Source organism: Nannospalax galili, unplaced genomic scaffold (genome assembly GCF_000622305.1).
Source record: "Nannospalax galili isolate Female #2095 unplaced genomic scaffold, S.galili_v1.0 scaffold641, whole genome shotgun sequence".
Classification (NCBI taxonomy): Eukaryota; Metazoa; Chordata; class Mammalia; order Rodentia; family Spalacidae; genus Nannospalax; species Nannospalax galili.
The window spans coordinates 613,574-635,819 of record NW_008345311.1 but is presented as its reverse complement, the minus strand read 5'-3'; the positions used below and the strand labels follow the sequence as shown (position 1 = coordinate 635,819).

At 34.4% G+C, this 22,246-nt stretch overlaps 1 protein-coding gene across 1 annotated transcript in view; it reads right to left on the bottom strand.

The window, feature by feature from the left end:
- Nucleotides 1-22,246, bottom strand: part of Lrch2 (leucine rich repeats and calponin homology domain containing 2) — a 98,967-nt gene that overhangs the window by 21,525 nt on the left and 55,196 nt on the right. Inside the window, exons 7-16 of the mRNA XM_017800240.2 lie at nt 20,087-20,220; nt 15,756-15,843; nt 15,358-15,469; nt 15,068-15,165; nt 14,913-14,971; nt 12,485-12,592; nt 7,542-7,619; nt 5,986-6,051; nt 780-828; nt 586-702 (exon numbers count right to left, since the gene is read on the bottom strand). Coding sequence (XP_017655729.1) covers nt 586-702; nt 780-828; nt 5,986-6,051; nt 7,542-7,619; nt 12,485-12,592; nt 14,913-14,971; nt 15,068-15,165; nt 15,358-15,469; nt 15,756-15,843; nt 20,087-20,220 — 909 coding nt within the window. The remainder of the gene's footprint in view (nt 1-585; nt 703-779; nt 829-5,985; nt 6,052-7,541; nt 7,620-12,484; nt 12,593-14,912; nt 14,972-15,067; nt 15,166-15,357; nt 15,470-15,755; nt 15,844-20,086; nt 20,221-22,246) is intronic.

Below are 22,246 nucleotides of genomic sequence, written 5' to 3'. Positions count from 1 at the left end.
TTTAAATGCTAACTACAAAGTCACATATTCTGGTGTTTTACTTTAGTAAAAATTAAAAGCCATATTAAGAAACCTAATAATACAACAAGAAATACATAGACCAAGCCGTCCTCAAGTATTTATTTACATAGACCTAGTTAAATGCTAACTGAAAATTCTTTTGAACTATTCATTGAAACAAATACAATGAAAATATTTTAAATCTCAGTACTTGGGAGACTGAGGCAGAAGGATAGTGATTTGCAGTCAATATGTACTACAAAGAGAGACCCAATCTCAAAAAGAAAAAAACAGACAGTGAAAGTCCATAGAATGAATTGCTCCATTTATCAGTGTAACACAAAAACATTCAACTTTCTTTTCATTATTTGATAAATCACAGTTTATATTGATGTACTATTAATTACATTGAATTAGTGAAATGTAGCTATAATCACATGTGATATCCACACTCCATATATGTTGGAAATCGAGATAAACATAATTGTGGCATTTAACTAGAGAGCTTCATGATATTAATCTAAAACAAGATTTATAAAATCAAAGTTAATGGGCATACACAAAATTTAAATTTTAGTAAAATACCTTGAAATATTCTTTCCTAATCTGCTTGCTCCGTCTCCTGTCTTCATTCTGCCAGATTATAGGTTGAGATTCTGGCCACTGTTGTTCAACTATTTGATCCTTCTGATTTTCTAACGGCTGTAATAAGATAATTTCTTTAACTAAACAGATAATAACAACGTAGTGCATATGTTATTAATGTTATTTTCTCTTACCTGCCACGCGAGGGGAGATAATGGAGAATTAACTTCATCTGCGGAGACACTAAAAAATTAAAGATACTTTAATATTTCTTGAAGTATTTAGGAAAATCCTTATACATACTTTATAAACATTACAAATTTTTGTTGTTGTTATTGTTGTTTTAAGCCAGCAAAGTAATGACTTTATCCATACTTCTATGTTTTGTTTTGCTTTGCTTTGCTTTGCTCTGTTTAGATTGGGTCTTGCTAGATTGCTCTGGCTGCCGTGGTATTGACTATGTACCCAGGCTAGCATCAAACTCATGGCAATTCTCCTACCTCAGCCTGTCAAAGGCCGAATTATAGGCATGAACCACTGCATGGCTTACGGTTAGCATATAAGAACAGATGGAAAAACAGTCAAGTTCCTCTAAATGCTGTTCAACAGGAAACATCAAAATGGGTTTATTTTCTATCAACCTTATTCACATAACAACCCTAAGGACTTTGAAGAGGCTAAAAAGTGTCTAATATACAAATAGAAATATACAGTGAAAAGGCAGGATATTATAAAAATAAATAACCTTTTTTATTTTTTTTTTTTTTTTTTTTTTTTACGAAATCAACTAATGGGATCAGGAAAGTAAGCCAGCAGATAAAGACACTAACTTCCCATAATCCTGACAATTTGATTTAGATGCCCCCCTCCCCACCAGGGAATATACATCATGGCATCATGGAAGAAGGAAAGAATCAGCTCCCATAAGTTGTCCTCTAAACTCAACACATATTTGCTCTGTCTCTCTCTCTCAGACTAAATAAATAAATAAATAAATAAATAAATTTCCTCTGCCTAAATTCCAAAGAGTTCAGAGGGCATATTCTTTACTGCCCTTTTGAATTACTTATTATGAGCTTTAATCCTTTCCTTGTGATACAAAGGGAGCTATGATGGAAATTGTTTTCATCTAGGTTGTTGCTGTTGCGGTTAGGATAAGACAACTTGCACAAACTGTTCTTAGATGGCGTATTTGACAAAAGAATTACATTGGAAAAATACATAAACAAAATGCCCATTAGAGCTGCAATTATTTAATACCATGCGGAACCTATACGTAGTAAATCAAAAGGAGATAAAAATTAAAGGGAAAGAATCAAATTTTTATTTTTAATTTTTTTTGGATTTATTTATTTTTATTTTATATGTATGACTGTTATGCCTGCATGTGTGTAAGTACACACTTGTTATGCAATGCCTGTGGAGGACAAAAGAGTGAGTTGGATCCCCTGGAACTGGAGCTACAGATGGCTGTTAGCTGCCAAGTGGGTGCTGGGATTTGAACGCAGGCCTTCTGCAAGAATAGACAGTGCTCTTATCTGCTGATCCATCTCTCCAGCCCCCAGTCAAACTATAGAACACCCAATCACAAAAAGAGCATAAATAATTATAAGACTTAGTAAGATTACCAGTTAAAGAAAAACATACAAAAATTAGTAACTTTGTTAAATAATCAACTACAATGAATTAGGAAATATATTAGAAAATTCTTATTCTTAGGAATAAAAAAGATTAGAATTACAAAATGTCTAGAAGGAAACTTCACTTGCACAAGAGGTACATTATAAAATATAAATATCCACTAAGAATTACAAAAGTTGAATAACTATAACATTCTAGGACAGAAAGACTAAGTTTTATCTGCATAAATTCTTTTTCAAGTTTCACTGAAACTAAATACACTGATTTAAAAGAAGGTTTTTTTGGTTTATTTAAGAATGTGTGAAAGAATTTCAAAATTAATCTGAAAAAATAAATGATCAAGAAAAGTAAAGCTTGGGCTGAGTGTTGAGTTAGTGTTTATAGAGCACTTGCTGTACTTCCAGAGGCCCTGAGATTGGTTCCCATCACCTGTGTCAGATGGCTCATGTCACAATCACCTGTAATACTAGGTCCAGGACATCTGACCCATTGTTAGGTACACAAACACACACACACACACGATAATTTCTTAAAAAGTAAAGTTGAGTATAGTGGCTCACACATGTAATCTCAATTCTCAAGAGGTTTTAATATCACCATTAAGGATAGACAGTGAGATAAAGGTCAGCTTGGGGTAAAGAATGAGCTGCGGTCTCAAAGAGAGAGATAGAGGGGAGGACAAAAAAGAAGGAAAGTAGAATATAAGGTGCATAAAAACAAAAGGAGTAACCCTATCACTACCAGCCAATAACTTATATGCAGTTAAGGAAATAGAACAGCATTATTCACAGAATCTATATATTTTTCAGTGATAGACTGAGTATGGGGATTATAAGTAAATAAACTGTGATAAAAATGACATTTAAAATCATTATAGAAACTAATAAATATAGAAACAATGGACTAACTATTTGTAAATTACAGAATGAAAAAGTAAGCAGAAGAGGATGGAGTTAAGAGAAAGAAGGAAGAGAGAAAAGGAAGACGAAAACCCTATATTCCCTTCCTCATATCAAACATCAAGTTTATCAATTAAGTAAATGTATTTAAGTATAAATAAATGTGAAATTACAAAGCACATGATAAATCTGAGCATCAGCCAGGTATAGTAGGATGCATGTATAGACTCCAACTATTTGAGAGTCTGAAGCAGAATCATTTGAGCCCAAGAGCTGGAAACCAGCTTGGGCAGCATACTCTAGAATTTATCTTGATATATATTAAAAATTAAAAGAGAATGTCATTTATTACATTGGGAAAATGTGTTTTTCAGACACAAGAGAGAATCTGCACATACAAACGCACCATACTTCTGACATCATGCACAAGACCTGCACAAAATCCCAGCAGAGAGAAGGAAGGTGGGCATGTTTCACATCTAGCTGAGGAACTATTAGGAATTGAAGCTGATGATAGAGGGGGAGTCACTTTTTATTAAAGGTGTGATGTTGGGTAGGGTAACCAAGCTCCAATGGATGGACCCACACCAAAGGGCATGAGTGTACAAAAATTACACTTGCTAGGCCTTAAGAAAATCAATAGAGGAAATGAATGGAGATGGGGCAGATTTGAGAGGAGATTGGATAGTCTCTAAATATGATCAAAATGCATTGTATGACGTTCTCGATGAATCAATAAAGAAAAAGATAAAAGGAAATATGACAATATTTCAAAAGTTGGGAAGAAGTCTATAATAGAAATAAGCAAAACCAATCATTGACAATATACATGCATAAAATATAAAAGGCAGTCTTTAAAACCAGAGCTGTAGGTCAGTGGCAGAGTGATTGAGTTTGATCCTCATCCTCGTCACTTCAAAATAAATGAACTTCAATTCTAACCAAGACAGAATAACAATGAGCAACAGTAAAGAAATGAGCAGAATACATACAATGGAATCATGTTTTTTGAGAGACACTGAATATTAAGCAAATGGATGTTAATCCTTGAAATGGGTAACAAAAAGGTGAATGTGTAGCTACATGGAGAGAGTTACGAGGCCACAGATCAGGGAGGAATTAAGGCAGAAACCAGATGCTGCTTAAATTTAGGAAAAAATGTTAGGAGTCAGAAAAAAGGACAGACATAGTTCACCAGGACAGAATAATAATAGGGCAGGAAAACACAGAAAAGAGCTTAGCAAACTGGGATTCTATTTGGTGGATTATGTACACACACACACACACACACACACACACTCACACCACACACCCCCATACACACAGAGTCACACTGGGATTCTATTTGGTGGATTATGTACACACACACACACACACACACTCACACCACACACCCCCATACACACAGAGCTCTTCTAATAAACTTGCCAGACTAGCTCCTTCACCTGTATGTACTATGCACACATAAAGGTTCATATTTGTAAAGCGTCTGAACCTCAGTATGGTGCTGTTGAGTAGGAGAAATCTTTAGGCAGTGGGGCTTAGCACAATGTAATTTAGTAAACAGAGAACATGTCTTTGGATTAATATATGTCTGTAGAAGTCCAATTGAGTTCCTATGAGAATGAGCTACTATTGTTTAAAAAAATTAAAGTGAACTTAATTCTTGAACCTATCTGGCTTCCCATCTTACTGTGTGATCTCTTCTACAAGTAGTTCTATCACTGTGATTCCATTTCCAATGAAATCTTCACCACAACCATACAGTATTGAGCTAAACTTCAGAAAGAATATGTAAAGAGACAAGAAATGTGGGCAACGTGACAAAGAGACCAAGATATAGAACACTGAAATAGAAAATCATACTGAAATACATAAAAGAAATTCTGCTCCTAAACTCAAGGAGTGCCAGTCCAAAGAGTACAGAAGGTGAAGCACTGATCTTGGGTTGAAGATAGGTATAAGCCCATTTCAACATCATGGTTAAGGTCAACATTTTAAGCTTTATCATAAAAGTTATAAAGGCCCAGTACGGGGTAAGAATAGGAGCTGCACTGTCAGAATTGTGTTTTACAATCACTACCCTTTAATAGTTCAAAAACAAATCTTCTGTTAGTTAAAACTGAAGAAAGGAGTTATGTGTGGAGACTGTTAGAGTAACCCAAATGGGACCTGAATCTACACAATTTCAATAATAATGGGGAAGATGGGAAGGGCAGAAGTTATGTTAAGAAGACATAATTTTCCATGATTGACTGTATTAGGAGGAGGGGAGGTAGAGAGGTATTTCCAATGATTCCAAAGTTGCTAACACGAGTGACAACATAAGTAGTTGTGCATTCACTAGGGAAGACTATCAAGAGAAGTGATGGATTCAGAGAATGTAAATTTAGTTGGAACTGTGGGATTACTAGGGAAAGATACCCAATGGGCTGTGTGGATGTGATGGAATCGGACAAATCTGTTTGAATCCTGACTCTCTCACTTAGTAGCTATGTGATCTTGAGAAAGCTTTCCTAATTTCTGAGTCTCAGTTTGTTCACATGCAAAATGGAGATATCAATAATAACAACTTCTCAGTGTTACTGTGATGATTAAATAAGACAGTGTATCTAAAGCACTGAGAAGATTGCACATATAACAAGCATCCAACAAATGGCAATTCTCTATGTACTGCTATTCCCCTAACTTTGGAACTGTACAGTCCCCTATAGTTTCACCATGGAGTTGAGTGAAATGTAAATTTCAAACCACTGAAAACAATACACCAAAATCCAAGTCTTATAGTTCTCAGAAATTCATGCATATAAACTTACATCATTAGAAAACACCAAATATAAAGACCAAGATATTTTTATACCTCTTTTCACATTCCACAGTTTGTTTCAGCTTATTTCTCATGACAGAAGCTGAGTGATTGAGAATCCTAGAAGAAAATCAACACACCAATTACAAAATATATTAACAAGCACATTACATCCATATGATATAAAATATCTCCAAAATAAACTGCATCTAGTCCATGAAGATCTTTGCTAGAAAATAATATTTTGGTGCTATTTGGATCATATGCCCATCAGTGCTAGTTATGAAAGCATCATCTTTTATAAACCCTTTCTCACAAGGTATGAAAACTTTCTAGGCATTATATGATTGCTCTGTGTACATATAACTTCTGACTTACACAGAAGATTAGACATTTGAGCCTTTTAATTTTCACAGCACAGGAAAATGACATGACTTACGTTGTTATGACACACAATAATTTTGACAAAAAATCAAATAATGAACTTTAATTCTAAATGCAAAATGAGCGCTGAAATTCAATCCCCTTTCTAAGAAAAGCACAAGTTTCTTAAACTTTTAATAACCAAATGAAACTATGTTAGAACAAAAAAATCAAAGAAAAATTAATGAAACCCTGTAAAAAAGATATATTTTTCTATGATTTTATCTAATTCTCAGTACTAATCTCAAGGTCAAAAGTAATGAAAGTAATGAAAGTAATTGTCTTTCATTGAAATAAGTAACTGTACATATTCAAGAGTTCTTGATACTATTATAGATATAAATGTAACATTTACTTTTAGAATTAGTGTTATAATGAATTAAGTATCTAATTGTATTTAAAATAAAACCTTCAGATATCAACAATCTAAAGAATAAAGAAGAGAATTTTAAATAAGAGTTGCATATTAATACATAATGTACTAAATATGCATTGGTAATTTCAGCTATGAGGTGTATATAAGGTTATAAATTCCCACCAGGCTCACTTTCTGACTAGCTTGGGCTCTTCCTATAGTCTCATTAGGAAGACAGAGTGGTGTGCAAAGGGACAAGTATTAGGCAAAAATTTCTGTATGTATGGGCCCAACAACCACAGAATTAAAGACATCTTTATTGCTTTTTCTATGTGCATATTTTAAAATTTCCAAATGCAGAATTAAAGTAACCAGATATCTAAGGAAAAAATACACTTTAAAAGGGATTAAAAGAAGAGAGAGAAATGGGAGTAAGTACTACCCTAGAAGACGTCAGAATTATTTTTAGGGAGGAGTGGTCAAAATACTATGCCCTTCATGCTGATAAAATTGATTCCTCCTTACACCACACATACTAGCATTATAATGACTGATGTGTAGAAGTCATATTAGAGTAGAAGAGAAAAATTCCAAGCCCACTTATCTGTAAATGTGTATTACGTATTTGAGAATTCACTTATGTAAAACTTTGGAATGTACATTGATATTTTATGTTTTTCTCTGTGATAAAGTAAAAAAAAATCTATTTTACCTATTATTTGTTCTAGATTATTAACACAGTTCCCAGTACTTATTTTAAACAAATTGCTATATAGTTCAGCTGTATGAACCTGGCCCCTTAATACTTATGGCTTCCACCAACTCTAGATACCTTGATTTCCGTCCTGCTGCTCTGGTCCTCTGGAAGAGTTTGTCACTGAATGATGTTCTAGAACTTAAAGGCCTCCATCTATATTCACATTTCACACATATCAACCAAACCAAAAGATGGGAGAAGGAAGATGTTTTTGGAGAAGATAAGGAAGTCATTAGTAAAGGAAACAGAAAAGAAAGAATGGCTAGGTTTCAAGGGTTAAAAGAACTATCCAAACAAGCTAGAGGTTAACACAATGTTCCTCAAATTGAAATGTTGATATAATGAGGCAAAAATCACAAGAAATATATAATTAATAATTTTTACAACTCTAAACCAAACCAAATTTCTCAAAACCTGGTTTTAACTTCTGAGATCTTTAGTTCTACTTCAATTATTTAACTTTTCACAATTGCTTTTTTAATCTAGCTATGTCACATAGAACGCAGAAGTACATCCTTCCACAATAAAGAAAAACCCTCTGGAAACACCTAAAAGCAAAGAAAATCATTATTAAAAGCGAAGACAGAAAAATACTGTAGAGAAAGTTAGTAGAAATAAATGCCCTACTGGAAAAGTCCACAGATACAATAATCCTTCCTTGATAACAAAACAAATTTTAAGAGACTAAACATCTGCTTATTAAACCACATAAAATCAGTATAAGGTAAAGTGTAGCAGCCTCTTTTCTAATGGGAACATATATGAATAGGAACAATAAAAAGTTGGAGAAACGGAATTTCCATTATTTTATTCTCAAGAATTTTCTTTTTTATCACTAGTCACATGTACAAAAAAACATGTTCTAATACTAGCATTTTATTCTCAGTTTCTTTTAAAATATTTCCCCCATTCCAAAAAATGTCCTTTTAAAACTTAATTTCATTGTTGTCAAAACATTTAACATTACTTAGCATGCATGAGGCCCTAAGTTTGATCCACACCACAAAATGTACACGAAACATTTAACATGAGATGTACTGTCAACTCATTTTTAAGTGTAAAGTATGCTCTAGGCACAATGTTACACAGTAGACCTCTACAAAACTATCGTTCATCTCAAAAAATATTTTAAGATATTGTTTTTTTTAATCTATTGTTTCAACTTGGTTTTTTTCCCTTTGGTGATGGTGGGTTTTGTTTATTTTGTTTGAGCCAAATTGTTCCTATAAAATGTTGTGTAACCATCTGGCTCAAACAATCCTATCTCAGACTTTCAGATAGTTAGGAAAACACATAATGCCACTGTGCCAGCTCAAAGAAGCTTCATCTATGCATCTCAGGCAAAGAAAGGAGTGAGTGTCTTCCAAGGTACTCGGCTTCATAATATCAAATCTTGTGACTTATCTACTTCATGCTTTCTCTGCTGACCACTTTTAGCAATTTTATACACTAGCCTTTTTTTTTTAATTTTGAAGGATAGCATCACCCCCCAAACAATAATAAAAACTTTCTTAAAAGAAAAAAGATCATCATTTCATACTATGAGCTAAGCAAGTAGAAAAACAGCTATAATTACCACGTAACTCAACATGACCATTATTCCAGTCACCCTAGTTTGGGAGAAGTAGATGGCTTCATTTGGCCTAGAACTTATACTGCGTCTCTTTTCAAACAATAGTATGCAAAAGAACAGTACACAGTCAAGGTAGGAGTACTGGGTGGCATTATCTGGAACATGAGACTAATCTTGTAAGTTCTTTTAATCAAGACTAACAATAAGAAAAAACCCTAAAATAAGCATGTTAACACCTAACACATACATTATACAACCTCTCTGAAGAACTGAAAAAATAAATGAGTTTATTTCTCCTCTGCCTCATGGGTGAAAGTTACATTTACCTTTATGGGAAAAGAATATTGATTGATTTTTTAAAAATATTTTACAATAATAAGTTATTTTTCTCATACTGAAGAATAAAAGAACAACTGTGTCAACAATATTCTAATGCCTTCAAATATTGGACAAGTCAGCGCATTTTAATACTTAATCTAAAGAGCTATAATATACTTATGTCCTTCTACCTAAATAAGATGGTGGAGAGGAAAATCAGATAAAGACAAAATTATCTATATACATCTTGAAGAATAAAAAAAAAATATGCATGAGCTGGTTGTGGTGGCACATTCCTTTAATCCCAGCACTTGACAAGCACAGGCAGGCAGATCTCTGTGAGTTCAAGGCCAGCCTGGTCTACATAGTGAGTTCCAGGCCAGCTGGGCTCAGGGTAACCCTGTCTCAAAAAGACAAAAAAAAATTATTTATGGAGAATATAAAATTTTTAGATAACTTTTTACTCTAGCTTTAAATTTGAGTGAATTTTCAGGAATAAAATTAACCAAGAATAGTATAATTATTTACTTATTGTGTGCTTACTAAGTAAAAGGCATATCGTTAGGTGCTATTTTGCACTAATTACAAAGTTATTACAAAAGAAAACGCTATAAAAATGACCTACTTATTTGATATCTTACCAATACTAGAAAGAATAATTGAAGAGACATAGATGGAAAACTAATATAATAACAGTAGAAATGAGAAATATAGAAAAATTATATCTGGTAATATTAAATCTAAAACTAAACTCTCAAATGCCTTCATTCTTAACATTATAAGAAAGTGGATATTATTTTGGAATCTTAAAAATACCATTACTCTCTTTCCATGAGAAATAAATACAACTTCCTTACTTGTTAAATATAGGCGTTATAAAAAAACTCAACTATTTTTTTCAGTTCCAAGAGCAGGTGGCCGTGTACTTCATTAAATCAAACCATACGAGTAATCAACAGATTATATTGGTGTGGGGAACATATAGCTTTATAGTAAGCTATTTTTAAAAAGGCACATTAGAAATAAATTATTGGAAAAGATTAAAAGATAAATATTAAATATCAAATAAAGGTTTATGAAAGTATGGTACAAGATAAAATGTAAACTGAGAATGAGGATTCATTAGGTAACAAAGTAATAAAGATAAGGAAATGTTAGTGAAAAACTGTTGTAGCAATGCAAAAATGATACTTAGATTGATGGCTATTTGTCTTATTAGTTATTATCCAGATTTTCCCTAAAAGTAGTCCATAAGAATACAGAATTTCATTTGATAAATTTGTATTTGATAAATTTGTATTTGATAAAAATGTATGTAGTGGTACGCATGTGGAGACTAGAGGACAATTTGAGGGAATGGGTTCTCTCCTTCCACAATGTGAGTTATAGGCATAAAACTGAGGTTGCCAGGCTTAGTGCCTTTATCTGCTGAGTCACCTCAACAGTTCTGTGTTTTTTGCATGCTTGTTTTTGTGGTGCTGGAGATAGAATCTTGGGCCTCATGCATACTAATTTACAGTTCCACAATTGAGCTATATCTTCAGCACTCATTTGGTAAGTATTCTTGCTTTTTATATTGTTTTTTCAGAAAGATTTTTTTTGTAGCCTATACTGTGTGTGAAGTGGTGACCCTCCTGCCTCATCTTCCTTAGTATAAGGATTACAGGCCTATCACACTACATACAGATGTCCAAGATTTTATATATGTACATATATATGTATATATATATGAGTGTATTTGACATGATACAGGCACCCAAGGAGGCCAGAAGACAGGGTGAGATCCTGTGGAGCTGAAATTACAGGCAGGTGTGAGCCATCCAGACATGGGTGCTGGGAACCTTGAACTCAGGTCCTTTAGAAGAACAGCAAGCATTCTGAACCACTGGGCCATTCCTCTAATCACAAGATGCTGAGTTTTCACAATACTTTTTAAACAAATGCCATATATTTAAATATGAAAGTGTTCAAAGCATGTTCATGTTATTCACAAACATTTATTGATTTGAATAAGCTAAATAAAATACTACTTATTCATGCTAAATGTATCAATACTATCTTTTCAATTTTCGCAAAACAAACACCACAGTCTTAAATATTTCAAGACTGTAAATAGAAGACTCTCAGTAAATGCAGATGGCAATATAAACAGCACATAGAACATTTCTTATATTAAAAATGGACTTGGGGCTCAGTGGGTAAAATGCTTGCTGTGTGAGCATGAGGACTTGCATTCAGATCCCTAGTACCCACATAAAAATCCAGGGTTGGCTGCGTGCATTTGTAACCCCAAAGGTGGGGAGGGCAGAGATGGGTAGATTCTGGGAACTCATTGGTCAGACAATCTAGCCAATCAGTGAGCTCCAGGGTCAGTGGGAGTCCCTGTCTCAAAAAATAATGTAGAGAGCACCTGAGGATGACATGTGATATAGCTCTCTGGGACATTCACATGCATACACGAGACACAGACTCAAAAATGTAAGCATACTTAACTCGATTCTATACTCATTCAATGTCTTGCTCATTGACAAAGGCATGCATTAGAAAAAGTCTGACCAGAGAGAAGTTGCTAACCAAGAAGTAGACAATGGTGCACCTGGGATAGTTAACTCATCACACTGATTTAATCAACAATTATATAATTTGCCTCAATCCTACGGAAATAATAATGTGATAAAAACTAAAATATGAACATTATAAATAAGGCATATACTCAGTAAGAAATGCTAATAATGTAAATAATGCTATTCTAAGCTAAAAATGAGTATCAACAAAAAAATCAGCTGATATGATTTAGCACAGAAATAAAAAAATACTTAATCGATATTAAATATACTAGCTACAGCTAGACTGTAACTCAAGAGTAGAATGCTTGCCTAGCACACATGAAGCTCTGGGTTTGAGCATCGGTACCACACACACACAAAAAAGTGCTAGTTTGAGTATGTTCTGTTAGCTATATATACAATTTTATATTTCTCTCCTAAGTACTTCCTACTGTCTTTTAGTAGTCAGACTCTTGAAAAACATATCTTTAAAGTCCCTATTATTTACTTGGAATGTCATACACTTAATTTGATCATTTTTACTAATTTGCCTATTCACATCTCATTACTGGAAAGAATACCTGTTCTTCTGTTCTTGCTTCAATAACTGAGCAGCTATCTTCCTCAAATCAGTTACTTCCTTCAAATCATCGTCATCTTCTTCTGGAAGTAACTGTTCTTTCTCAAGTCTGAAACAAACATGGTTATTCACAAAGTAAAGCCAATTGTACATTGTCAACATGTAGAACTGGAAACTATTTTTATTTTTTAAGACCATGTGAAAGCTAAAATCCTTATGTCTTTATATTTAAAATGCTAAAATGAAAAATAAGGAATGTTTAAGAAGCACACCTACATTCTCTACTCCGTATAAAATGTGACATAACAGCTATATTGATATAATTATAGCTAACAAATGGTGAATTATAGATCATTTTCTAATTCCTGAAAGATACAAAGGTTATGGTAATTTAAAAACACATACTTTTTAGCCTTGAGTATAAAATTATTTGCAGAGCTCCATATGGTCTGTCTTTATAGGGAAAAACTATCAAAACTTTCCCATTTCATTTTGCTGTACTGTTTCTATCGGTTTATTCATTTTGATTTTAAAAATCTCTATGTAAAATAAAATAGTTTAAATAGAGGCAGAAATAGTTTAAATAGATTCAAATAAAATTTACAGCTTTGTCAAAAATTATTAAATACCATTTTAACATTTAAAGAAAGTAATCTTAAAGCAAATTGTTCTTCAAATTCTTTTAGCTCAAAATATTTTCATTTGATACTCAATAGAAAACAATGAGTCTTTGTATTATTATCATATCTTGCATGACACTTGTGACTCCCAAATTTATATAAAATAAGATAAGAAACTACTAGAAACATGAAACTTAAAGAGTAGAAAACTATGGTAGTACAGGCCTGTAAACTCAGCTACATGAGAGGCTAAAAGAGATGGATCACAAGTCCAAGGCTACTCTGGCAGAGGTGGAGATAAGTGCACAAGAGCTGGAAGATATGGGGAAGGGAGGCAAAATACCTTACTCTAGACTCAATACAATGACTGCAAAAATTAACTCACAATAATCATAGCTACCTACACTGGGCACCCATAAGACCAGTCCTATCAAAAATACATAGGAAGAGGCAGGGGCTGATGAGGCCCTACACGTTAAACTACTGCCTATTGATAGACTCTAGAAGAAAGGGAATCACTTTCTTTAGTTGTGTAGCAGTATAATGCTGAGCCTAACAGCTTCCAACAGATATCTCCAAACCCATGATCACACAGACAGCCCTGGTTAATCTCAATATGCCACAAAATAAAATGAATAGATATGAACATGAGAGAAAGATTTGTGGGAAGGAGGAATCTCAGGGTTAGTACAGAGTTGAACAGTGAGAGTGATCAGTATGAATTATGTACATGTGTGAATTCTTTAAAAACAAAATTAATTTTTTAGAAAAGAACCGAGGCTATAGATCGATGGTAGAGCACTTATCTAGCATGGAAAAGGCTCTAAATTCAATCCTCAATACTACAAAAAAGAAAACAAGAAAAAAAATAAGACAAAGCAATGTACCTCCTCAGTGGGTATCAGAGATGGATAAGAACTGCTTAGAAAGTTACCAGTGACTGGGTGAGTGTGTAGTTCAGTAGGAGAATGTGTGCTTAGCATGCCTGAGACCCTGAAATCAATTCCTAGCATAAAATAAAGTTACCAATAAAAATACTTGAAGAAAGCATAATGTACAGGAAAAATACCGAAATTGAAGAAAACTCAGTTCAGACCCTAGACAGTAGTGGAACATAAAGTCTCTCAATTTCCTGTCTCTCATCTATAAACATGGTGTCAACATCTACCATGCAGGGCTTCAGTGAAGATTAAATGAGAAACATGGAAAATCACACAGTACATAGCTCAAATACAAAAAAAAACAACAAAAAAAACTGTTCCTTCCTTCCCTCAGCTATAAAGTAACCTGAATGAATGAACCCATCAATTCACGAGACAAAAAATGAAAAGATGTCAATCACATTGTTTCAATAAAATATGGAAATACATACCCTTAACATTGCCATAACTATCCTCACAAAATGGAAAGCATGTTTAATCATGAGACAGAAGACCCAAGATGCAGAAATTTAGAACAACTGCTCTCAGCTTCCTTACGATAAGATGATGCTAGTGCCATCTCTTTCAAAGGCTGTTAAAGAACTCACATAAAGCAATGTTTGTCAAGGTACAGTCTTCTTAGGTTAAAAAAAATGATTGATATCATTATTATTCTCTGAAAAGAGGAAACTAGTGTGTATCCGACACTCACCCTAAATATCTACTATAAATTTTGAGGCTAAGGAATTCAGATAAAGTAATTTCAGATTAACTATCTAAACACTATAGAGAAATTAGCAAAAAATTCTTTCAGCTACCCTAAGTTGGAATACAAACAGTTCAGGCATTCATAAGTTGCATTTCATTTTGGCAGTTTGCATGTGCTTACCTTTTTTCATTTCCCAAGTCTTCATTTTTCTGAGATTTTTCAGAGCATTTTTCTTTTCCCTTATATAAAAGAAAATTGTCATTTTAAATTGTATGCTCTACTTTGGTAAGATCAAGGAGAAGAGCATGTGGCTCTTTGTCCATAATTTTATTTACCTTAAGGAAAGAGACGAATGATCCAATATGTGTATCTCCCTGATCAGGAACTGCTACATCTTCTGTGTTGGGATCAATAAAATCATACACCTCCTGGTCTAAGTATAGATTAATATTTTTAAATGCAATAGTAAATGTTCTCACACTGTAGTATTTAAGATAAAAGTTTATTTTCTTAGTACAAGATACATTTAAAAGCACTAATATTTCAAAGCCCATTTTAATAAAAAGCTCAGTTTTAACATGAGCTGTGCATATGAAATCAAAATACCATACAGCACATGAATTACCTTTCTGAGAATCAGGCTTGCTTCCAATTGTGTGACTGTCATTTCTTGATGTTTGCTCTCTATTAGATTCTGAGACTTGAGAGTGAAGGCTGATTGTGTCATCATCTGATGGCTGAAAGGAAAAAGTGTCAAATATAAACAAGGCATTTGGAACATGTGAGAAAGTTTGTGCTGCATTAATTAAAGGAAATTATTTAAAAATCAACTTACACCTCCAGTTTCCAAATGAAATATTAATATATTAAGGAAGAATATTTGCTTTTAAAAAGCAGCAGGTACTTTTTTGAAGTCATAAAAATACAGCAATGATCATATCTACATGCAAAATTCAAAGTGCCTATGTTTCAAAGCTCTATGAAATAACAAAACAAAATAGACCCGCCACAGAGGAGACTCACTTCCGTTGTAGACAAGCGTTTCTCTCCATTATCACTTCCAATTCCAGAATCGGGTCCATGATTTTTATTTGGGTAAAAATCTTCCATACTATGAAATAGAAATCCTAAGAGTAGTTAGAATTTTGTTCCTAAATATATATTGTACACTTGAATTAAAACTTCCCTAGATAATACAAAATACATACTTTTAATGTCTAACATTCTTAGGGAAGAAAATATCACAAAAGTTTTTCTAAAATATTTTACTTATGTTATACAAGTAAAATTTTATGTACTTTGCAGTACGGTATCAATTAATACCCATACCTTACTATTTCTTCTGCAAGTAAATAATCTTGATAAAACACATTTTTTTCTCAGTGTTTTTGGCATTTTTAACTTTATACAATTTCTGTCTCCTAGGCTCTAGAAATATGCTTTAGCTGTATAAATAATGACAATTTAATAGTTAAGTAAAAAGAACACAAACACATACACATAGTCATAAAGCACTGAATAAAAGACTATTTTTTATGTGAGACTAGTGTTGTTCTTGTAAATTTCTGACTTGCAAAATATGCCACTCAAGGTAGCAAAGTATTTGCCACACATTCTACAATGACTACTTACTATGTACTAGGTACTGTGTTGAATGATTTAAAGATAATGCCTTATATACTTCATGTGAAAACACTTTAATAAGATGGTTTGCTGTTTTCCCATTTTATAAGAGAAGAAACTAAGGCTTGGAAAAATGGAGCAATTTATCTCCACAATTTTAAAATAGTATTGTAAATTGGATCCATAGATTATCTAGCTCTAAATTCCCCAATTATATCACTATGCCATATTTCCTGCCTTAAATAGTTTCCATAAAATATTATACACTAATTTCTTTCTTGCTACATTTTTTCCCGTTTGTGAGACGGGGGTCACTGTGTAGATCTGCTGCCCATAACTTGCTATGATATATGTTGGGGAACCCTGCAGTTAGGGTTGTAGTCCTCCATGTCCGGATAGCTCTAAGGGGCTCGGGGTGCCATATGGAAGGACTCCCCTTTTCAGCAGGGGGCCTCCTGCTTTCTTCCTGACTTACCTGGAAAGTGCCACCAAGCACAGATGCCTGATCTTATTTGGAACATGACCTTTGGCATAGTTACCTGGAGTAAAAACTACCCCCAGGTTTTTCCTATATGATAATCAGGCATTGCCTGGGGGACAATAGGAGCCCACTGCCACATGTAAATAAAGCATACTATGAGCACCTATCAGCTGAGGCATTGGCTACTGCCTCCACACTATATATTTTCCCTAGTTCTCCCACTGAATAAACGGAGCTGTTTCACTGAATCTAGAGCTGTTTCATTGAGTCTGGAGCTGTTTGCATCGTTGAACCTGCCTCCCCGGAAGGGCTTTCTTCCGTCAGTGCTCACTGGCCATCCTGACCCCGCTCGTCGCTTCTGCTCCCTTTGTCCTCGTGGACCGGTGGCCAATGACCCACGAGGAGAGGGAGCGACCCCACATATGTAGGTCAGGCTTGCATCAGACTTTTCATCCTCTCATCTCAACCTCCTGAATGGTAGAGTTAGGGGCATGCACCACCACACTAACAAGGGCTTGACCTCAGGCTCTTGCACTTATTCTTTCTGCCTGAGATGGTTCCCCTCCCCATCCCTACTCTTCACACAGCTAGATTTTCTTAATTGCTTCTTGACTTAAAACTTGACCTTCCCATCAGGTGTAGTGGCAGGAATGGTGGCAGGAATGGGTAAGTGTAGTACATAGAAGGCAAAGGCAGGAGGATCCCCAGATCAGCCTCATATACATAGTGAATTTCAGGCCAGAAAGGGATACACAGTGAGACCTCATCTGAAAAGACAAAAAAAAAAACTGAAAAAGAAAATCTTCATCTTCCCAAAGAGAGGTTCCCTGCTCATAGTCTTCTTTCATAGTATATGCCACCATTTGATATTTTGTATACAACTGTATACAAAAGGGTTCCAATAATCCCATTATACGTTGAAAACATTTTGAATCAAAATGCATTTAATGTGCCTAACCTCTTGATCATCATACCTTAGCAACACAACCCACTAAAGAGTTTTGGTTGTCTACCCATGCTACCCTGTCACTGCCCAGCAGCATAATCCTATAGCATACCACATATTGGCATCCCAGGGAAAGATCGAATTCCAAAATTCAAGTACAGTTTCTGCTTAATGCATGAAGCTTAAGCACCATCACAACGTTGAAAATTGGTACCATGAATCATCATGTTAGGCATCATATATGAAAGTGAAAGGGAAGGGGGAGAGAGAGGAAGGGAGAGAGATACAGAGAAGGACAGACACCAAGAGATGGAGAGAGCCAGTGAGTGTGTGTGTGTGCACGCGCGTGTGTATGTGTGAATACTGTGTGTGTGTGTATGTGTGTGTGTGTGTGTGTGTGTGTGTGTGTGTGTGTGAATACTATCATCTGAATGTGCTGGACACTTAATCCTCAATGAAAAAGTGTTAGGAGGTGGGGCCAAGTGGAGGTTTATTTAGGTCTTAATTGCTCATCCTTCTAAGAAATTAATTTCATTATTATAGGAGTAATTTCATTATCCTGGAAATAAATTTGTTACAAAAGCAAATTTGACGACCTGTATCAGTCTCTCATTTTCTTTTGTTCTTTTCATACTTTTGGTCATATTGTGATCCAGGAATGAGGCTGTCATCCAATGTGGCTTCTGCTATCTTAGACTCCTCAGTTTCCAAAACTGTGACTTATATAAACTTCTATAGTTTAAATTACCCAGTCCAGGTATTCTTTTTTATTTTTTTATTTATAAAAATATTTTATTTATTATTTTTATTTTTATGTGTATGAGTGTATTGTCTACATGGATGTAAGTACACCCATGTTGGACAATGCCTATAGAAGTCAGAAGAGAGCTTCTGATTCCACTGGAACTGGAGTAAAGGATGGTTTGTAGCCACCATGTGGGTGCTGGGAATCGAACACAGATCCTCTGCAACAGCAGTCAGTGTTTTTAACCTGAGCCATCTCTCCAGGCCCCCAAGTATTCTTTTATAGCACTACAAAATGAAATGAAGTCATATTTATATGTTGCTTTGTTTTCTTTATTTGATGACTCTTCTACCTGGACTGTATCATGAGTACCAAAACTAACATGTACCACATTCACCAAAATATGATTCTGCCAGTAGGCATTCAAGAGAAATTTATGTTTTAAATGGCTAACACAGTGAATGGCACTACTAAAGGAAACTCATTTTCAAACAAAGTCTATTCATAGAGATTAAAATGGATACTATAAATTTTAAGAGAATTATTTCCTTTAATGTTGCTTTATTACTAATATTAAGCAAAATGCACTTTAGAAACTAAATCTAGCACTTAAATATTTTATTAAAGCAAGAGAAATATTCATGACAAATTTCTGTTCGAGAATTCAAGACTTACACTGTTACAATAGTACTTACCATGTTGCCATTAGAAGTAATCTGAACTTTATCTTAAAATCAATGACAAATCTTTAAATATTTTAGTTGGTATAGTCTCCCTTTCTGTGGTCTCACCGCATTCCAAGTTATTTTCCATACTACTGAGTGGAATTTTATTTTCAGAAGTCTTTAAAGACCAATCTACATCTTGAAAGGACGAATTAAAAAAATATGTCTACCATATCAAAATCTCATGGGAAGTAAAGGAGAACAATCATAAATAACATCAACAATATATCATTGTTGACCAGGATATAATGGGGTGTAGCTGGGGTGTCGCTTACTTTTAGAGCATTTCTTAGAATCTAAGAGGGTCTAGATTCAATCCCAAGAACTACGAAAGGAAAACACACACACACACACACACACGCACGCACACACAAAGGGATGGGGTTGTAGCTCAGTGGTAGAGCACTTGAGTAGGTTTGATCCTTAACAGCAGAAAAAGTAAAGAAAACAGCAGAAGAACAAAAACGTACATCCAAAACATCTTGCTCTTCAACCAACTTCAGTTCAAAGCCAGATGTGACTTGCTCTTACAATTGTAGGATACAATTATTCCAAAAGTATATTAACAGTTATCATAGTTGAGAAAGTAGTATTTTTGCATAATAACATCAAACATTACAACATCACTAGTCAAATAATAACAGAAAATATGAAATTTCATCTAGTATCCCAGAAGTCCTTTCAATAATGGTGATGTTAAAGTCAGCAAACTGCCTATTTTAACACTGAACTAATCAGACTAAATACATTCAATATCTAAGCAGGAAATACCTTTTATAAAATAAAAAAGACAGCTCAACAATGAGCAAGTGGACTGTAAAAATATAACATTACCTGTCTGTGAGAGGCTGAGAAGGCATTCTTTTACTCAATGATGGAAGATCCAGGGAGTCTGGTTTCTTATCCATTCTACAACATGCTTGTATATTTAAGTACTTAAATATATGTACTTTACCTTTTAAGCAAATCTGTTAACAAAAAATGAAGATTTAGCAATATAATTCAAATATAAAGATTAATTTATTCTTATTTCATGTATATGTTTTGCCTGCATGTATCTATGTGACCCACATTCGTGTACTGCCTGCAGAGGCCAAAATAAAGCATCAGGTCCCTTGGAACTGGAATTACAGAGGGTTTACAGCTCCCATGTGACTGCTGGTAACCAAACCCAAGTCCTCTGTAAGAACAGAAAGTGCTCTTAATTACTGAGCCATCTCTGTAGCCCCTAATTCCAAATATAAACAAACACTATCAACCTTATTTATATTAAGTAATAGTCTCAAATTATGTTGAGATATCACAATCTTGAAAGTTTGCATATTTAAATTATTTGTACTTATGACATCAGTCAGAAAACTCTGAAAACAACTTTAACAAAAAATCTACTGCAAACTGTTTTATCAGAAAAAGATAATTTTTCTATATTTCATTTGTTTTCTTGCTAAAAGTAAAATATATAAACTACCAAAAATATACAAAATTCACATCATGAAAGATACTTTTATTAGGAAAAAGAAATATAGTATTCACTGCATTAGTGAGAACAGAAAAAATGAAAATGATACTTGGAATTCTTTAAAGTAATCTCATCAGAACAAGTGAGAAATTTGATGTAAACTGGAAAGGAAGGCTAACATAAAACATAACATAGAGAGAATGAATGTATCAAAGGTATAATAGTAGCAAGCCAAAGTTACTTTCATTGGTCATAGAGAAAAGGAATAATATGTGAAAAAGGTTAAATATGGTGCAGGACAGGGTAGAAAGAGTAGGGGGAGCAATGACTAACACTAAAAATCTTTGAAATTGTCATATGGAAACCATACACAGACATAAAATGAGTTCAAATAGAGTTACCCTACAATAGAGAGTCAATGCCTCTGCTAGACAACATAGGCTATAAAATAATCCAGTGCCAGGCATTGGTCAATTCTTTTTGAGTTGTTGGTCCATGGGGTCCCATAGGATTCCACCCCCCATGAACATTACAGGCTATTGCTATTGGTCTTGATTACCCTCCAGAACTTGATGGTAAGGCCTTCCTGCTGACATCACATACCTGAGTCATGGGTCATGGAGAAATCAAGCTAGTACCAGACTGGAAGATTCATTTCTGCTGACTAGTTTTCATAGTGCTAGAAGATTCTATGTGCACTACCAGAGGTGAAAAGTAATCAAGATTCTTACCCAGCTGTGAACTCTGTGAGCTTCAATAATGACTGCTGTACCCACTTGTGAAATAGCAGCATCAATGTTATGGGAGCAACCAATTACATTCTAATTGGCATTAAAGCCTGCTTCACAAGACAGAAATCATACCTTGGACTGTTAACTGATACAAAACTCCATGGCTAGCTAGATTATAGGCCCTAGGGGGAAACCTAATATTATTATTCTCCTAAATGGATGCAGTAATAAACTGCCCTCTAAGTTCTTATCATTTTGCCCATAGCTAATGCATCTGTTTTAACTTTCATCAAAACAGCTTCCTTTTGCAGTATATGGCATTCATGCAGAGGCATAAAACTGGTTAACACGCTAACTCCAGTTCCAAGGGGATCCAACAGCCTCCTCTGTCCTCCATGGGCATTGAACAACATGGGTGCACTTAGCTACAAGCAGGCAATACACACATAGGCATAAAATAATAAATAAAAATATTTAATAAAAAGAAGAATATGAGACTGTGGATTGCGGCTGGAGAGATGGCTCAGAAGTTAAAAACATTTGCTGTTCTTCTAGAGGACCTGGGTTCAATTCCCAGCACCCACATGGTGGCTAACAACCATGCATAAACCTCTTCTGGCCTCTGCGGTGGCATTGCATGCATGTAGTGCACTTACATATATGCAGACAAAGCCCTCCCATTCACAATAGCCACAAAAAAAAATAAAATACCTTGGAATAAACCTGACCAAAGACATTAAAGAGCTCTACAAATAAAATTTTAAATCTTTAAAGAAAGAGACTGAGGAAGACACCAGGAGTCTT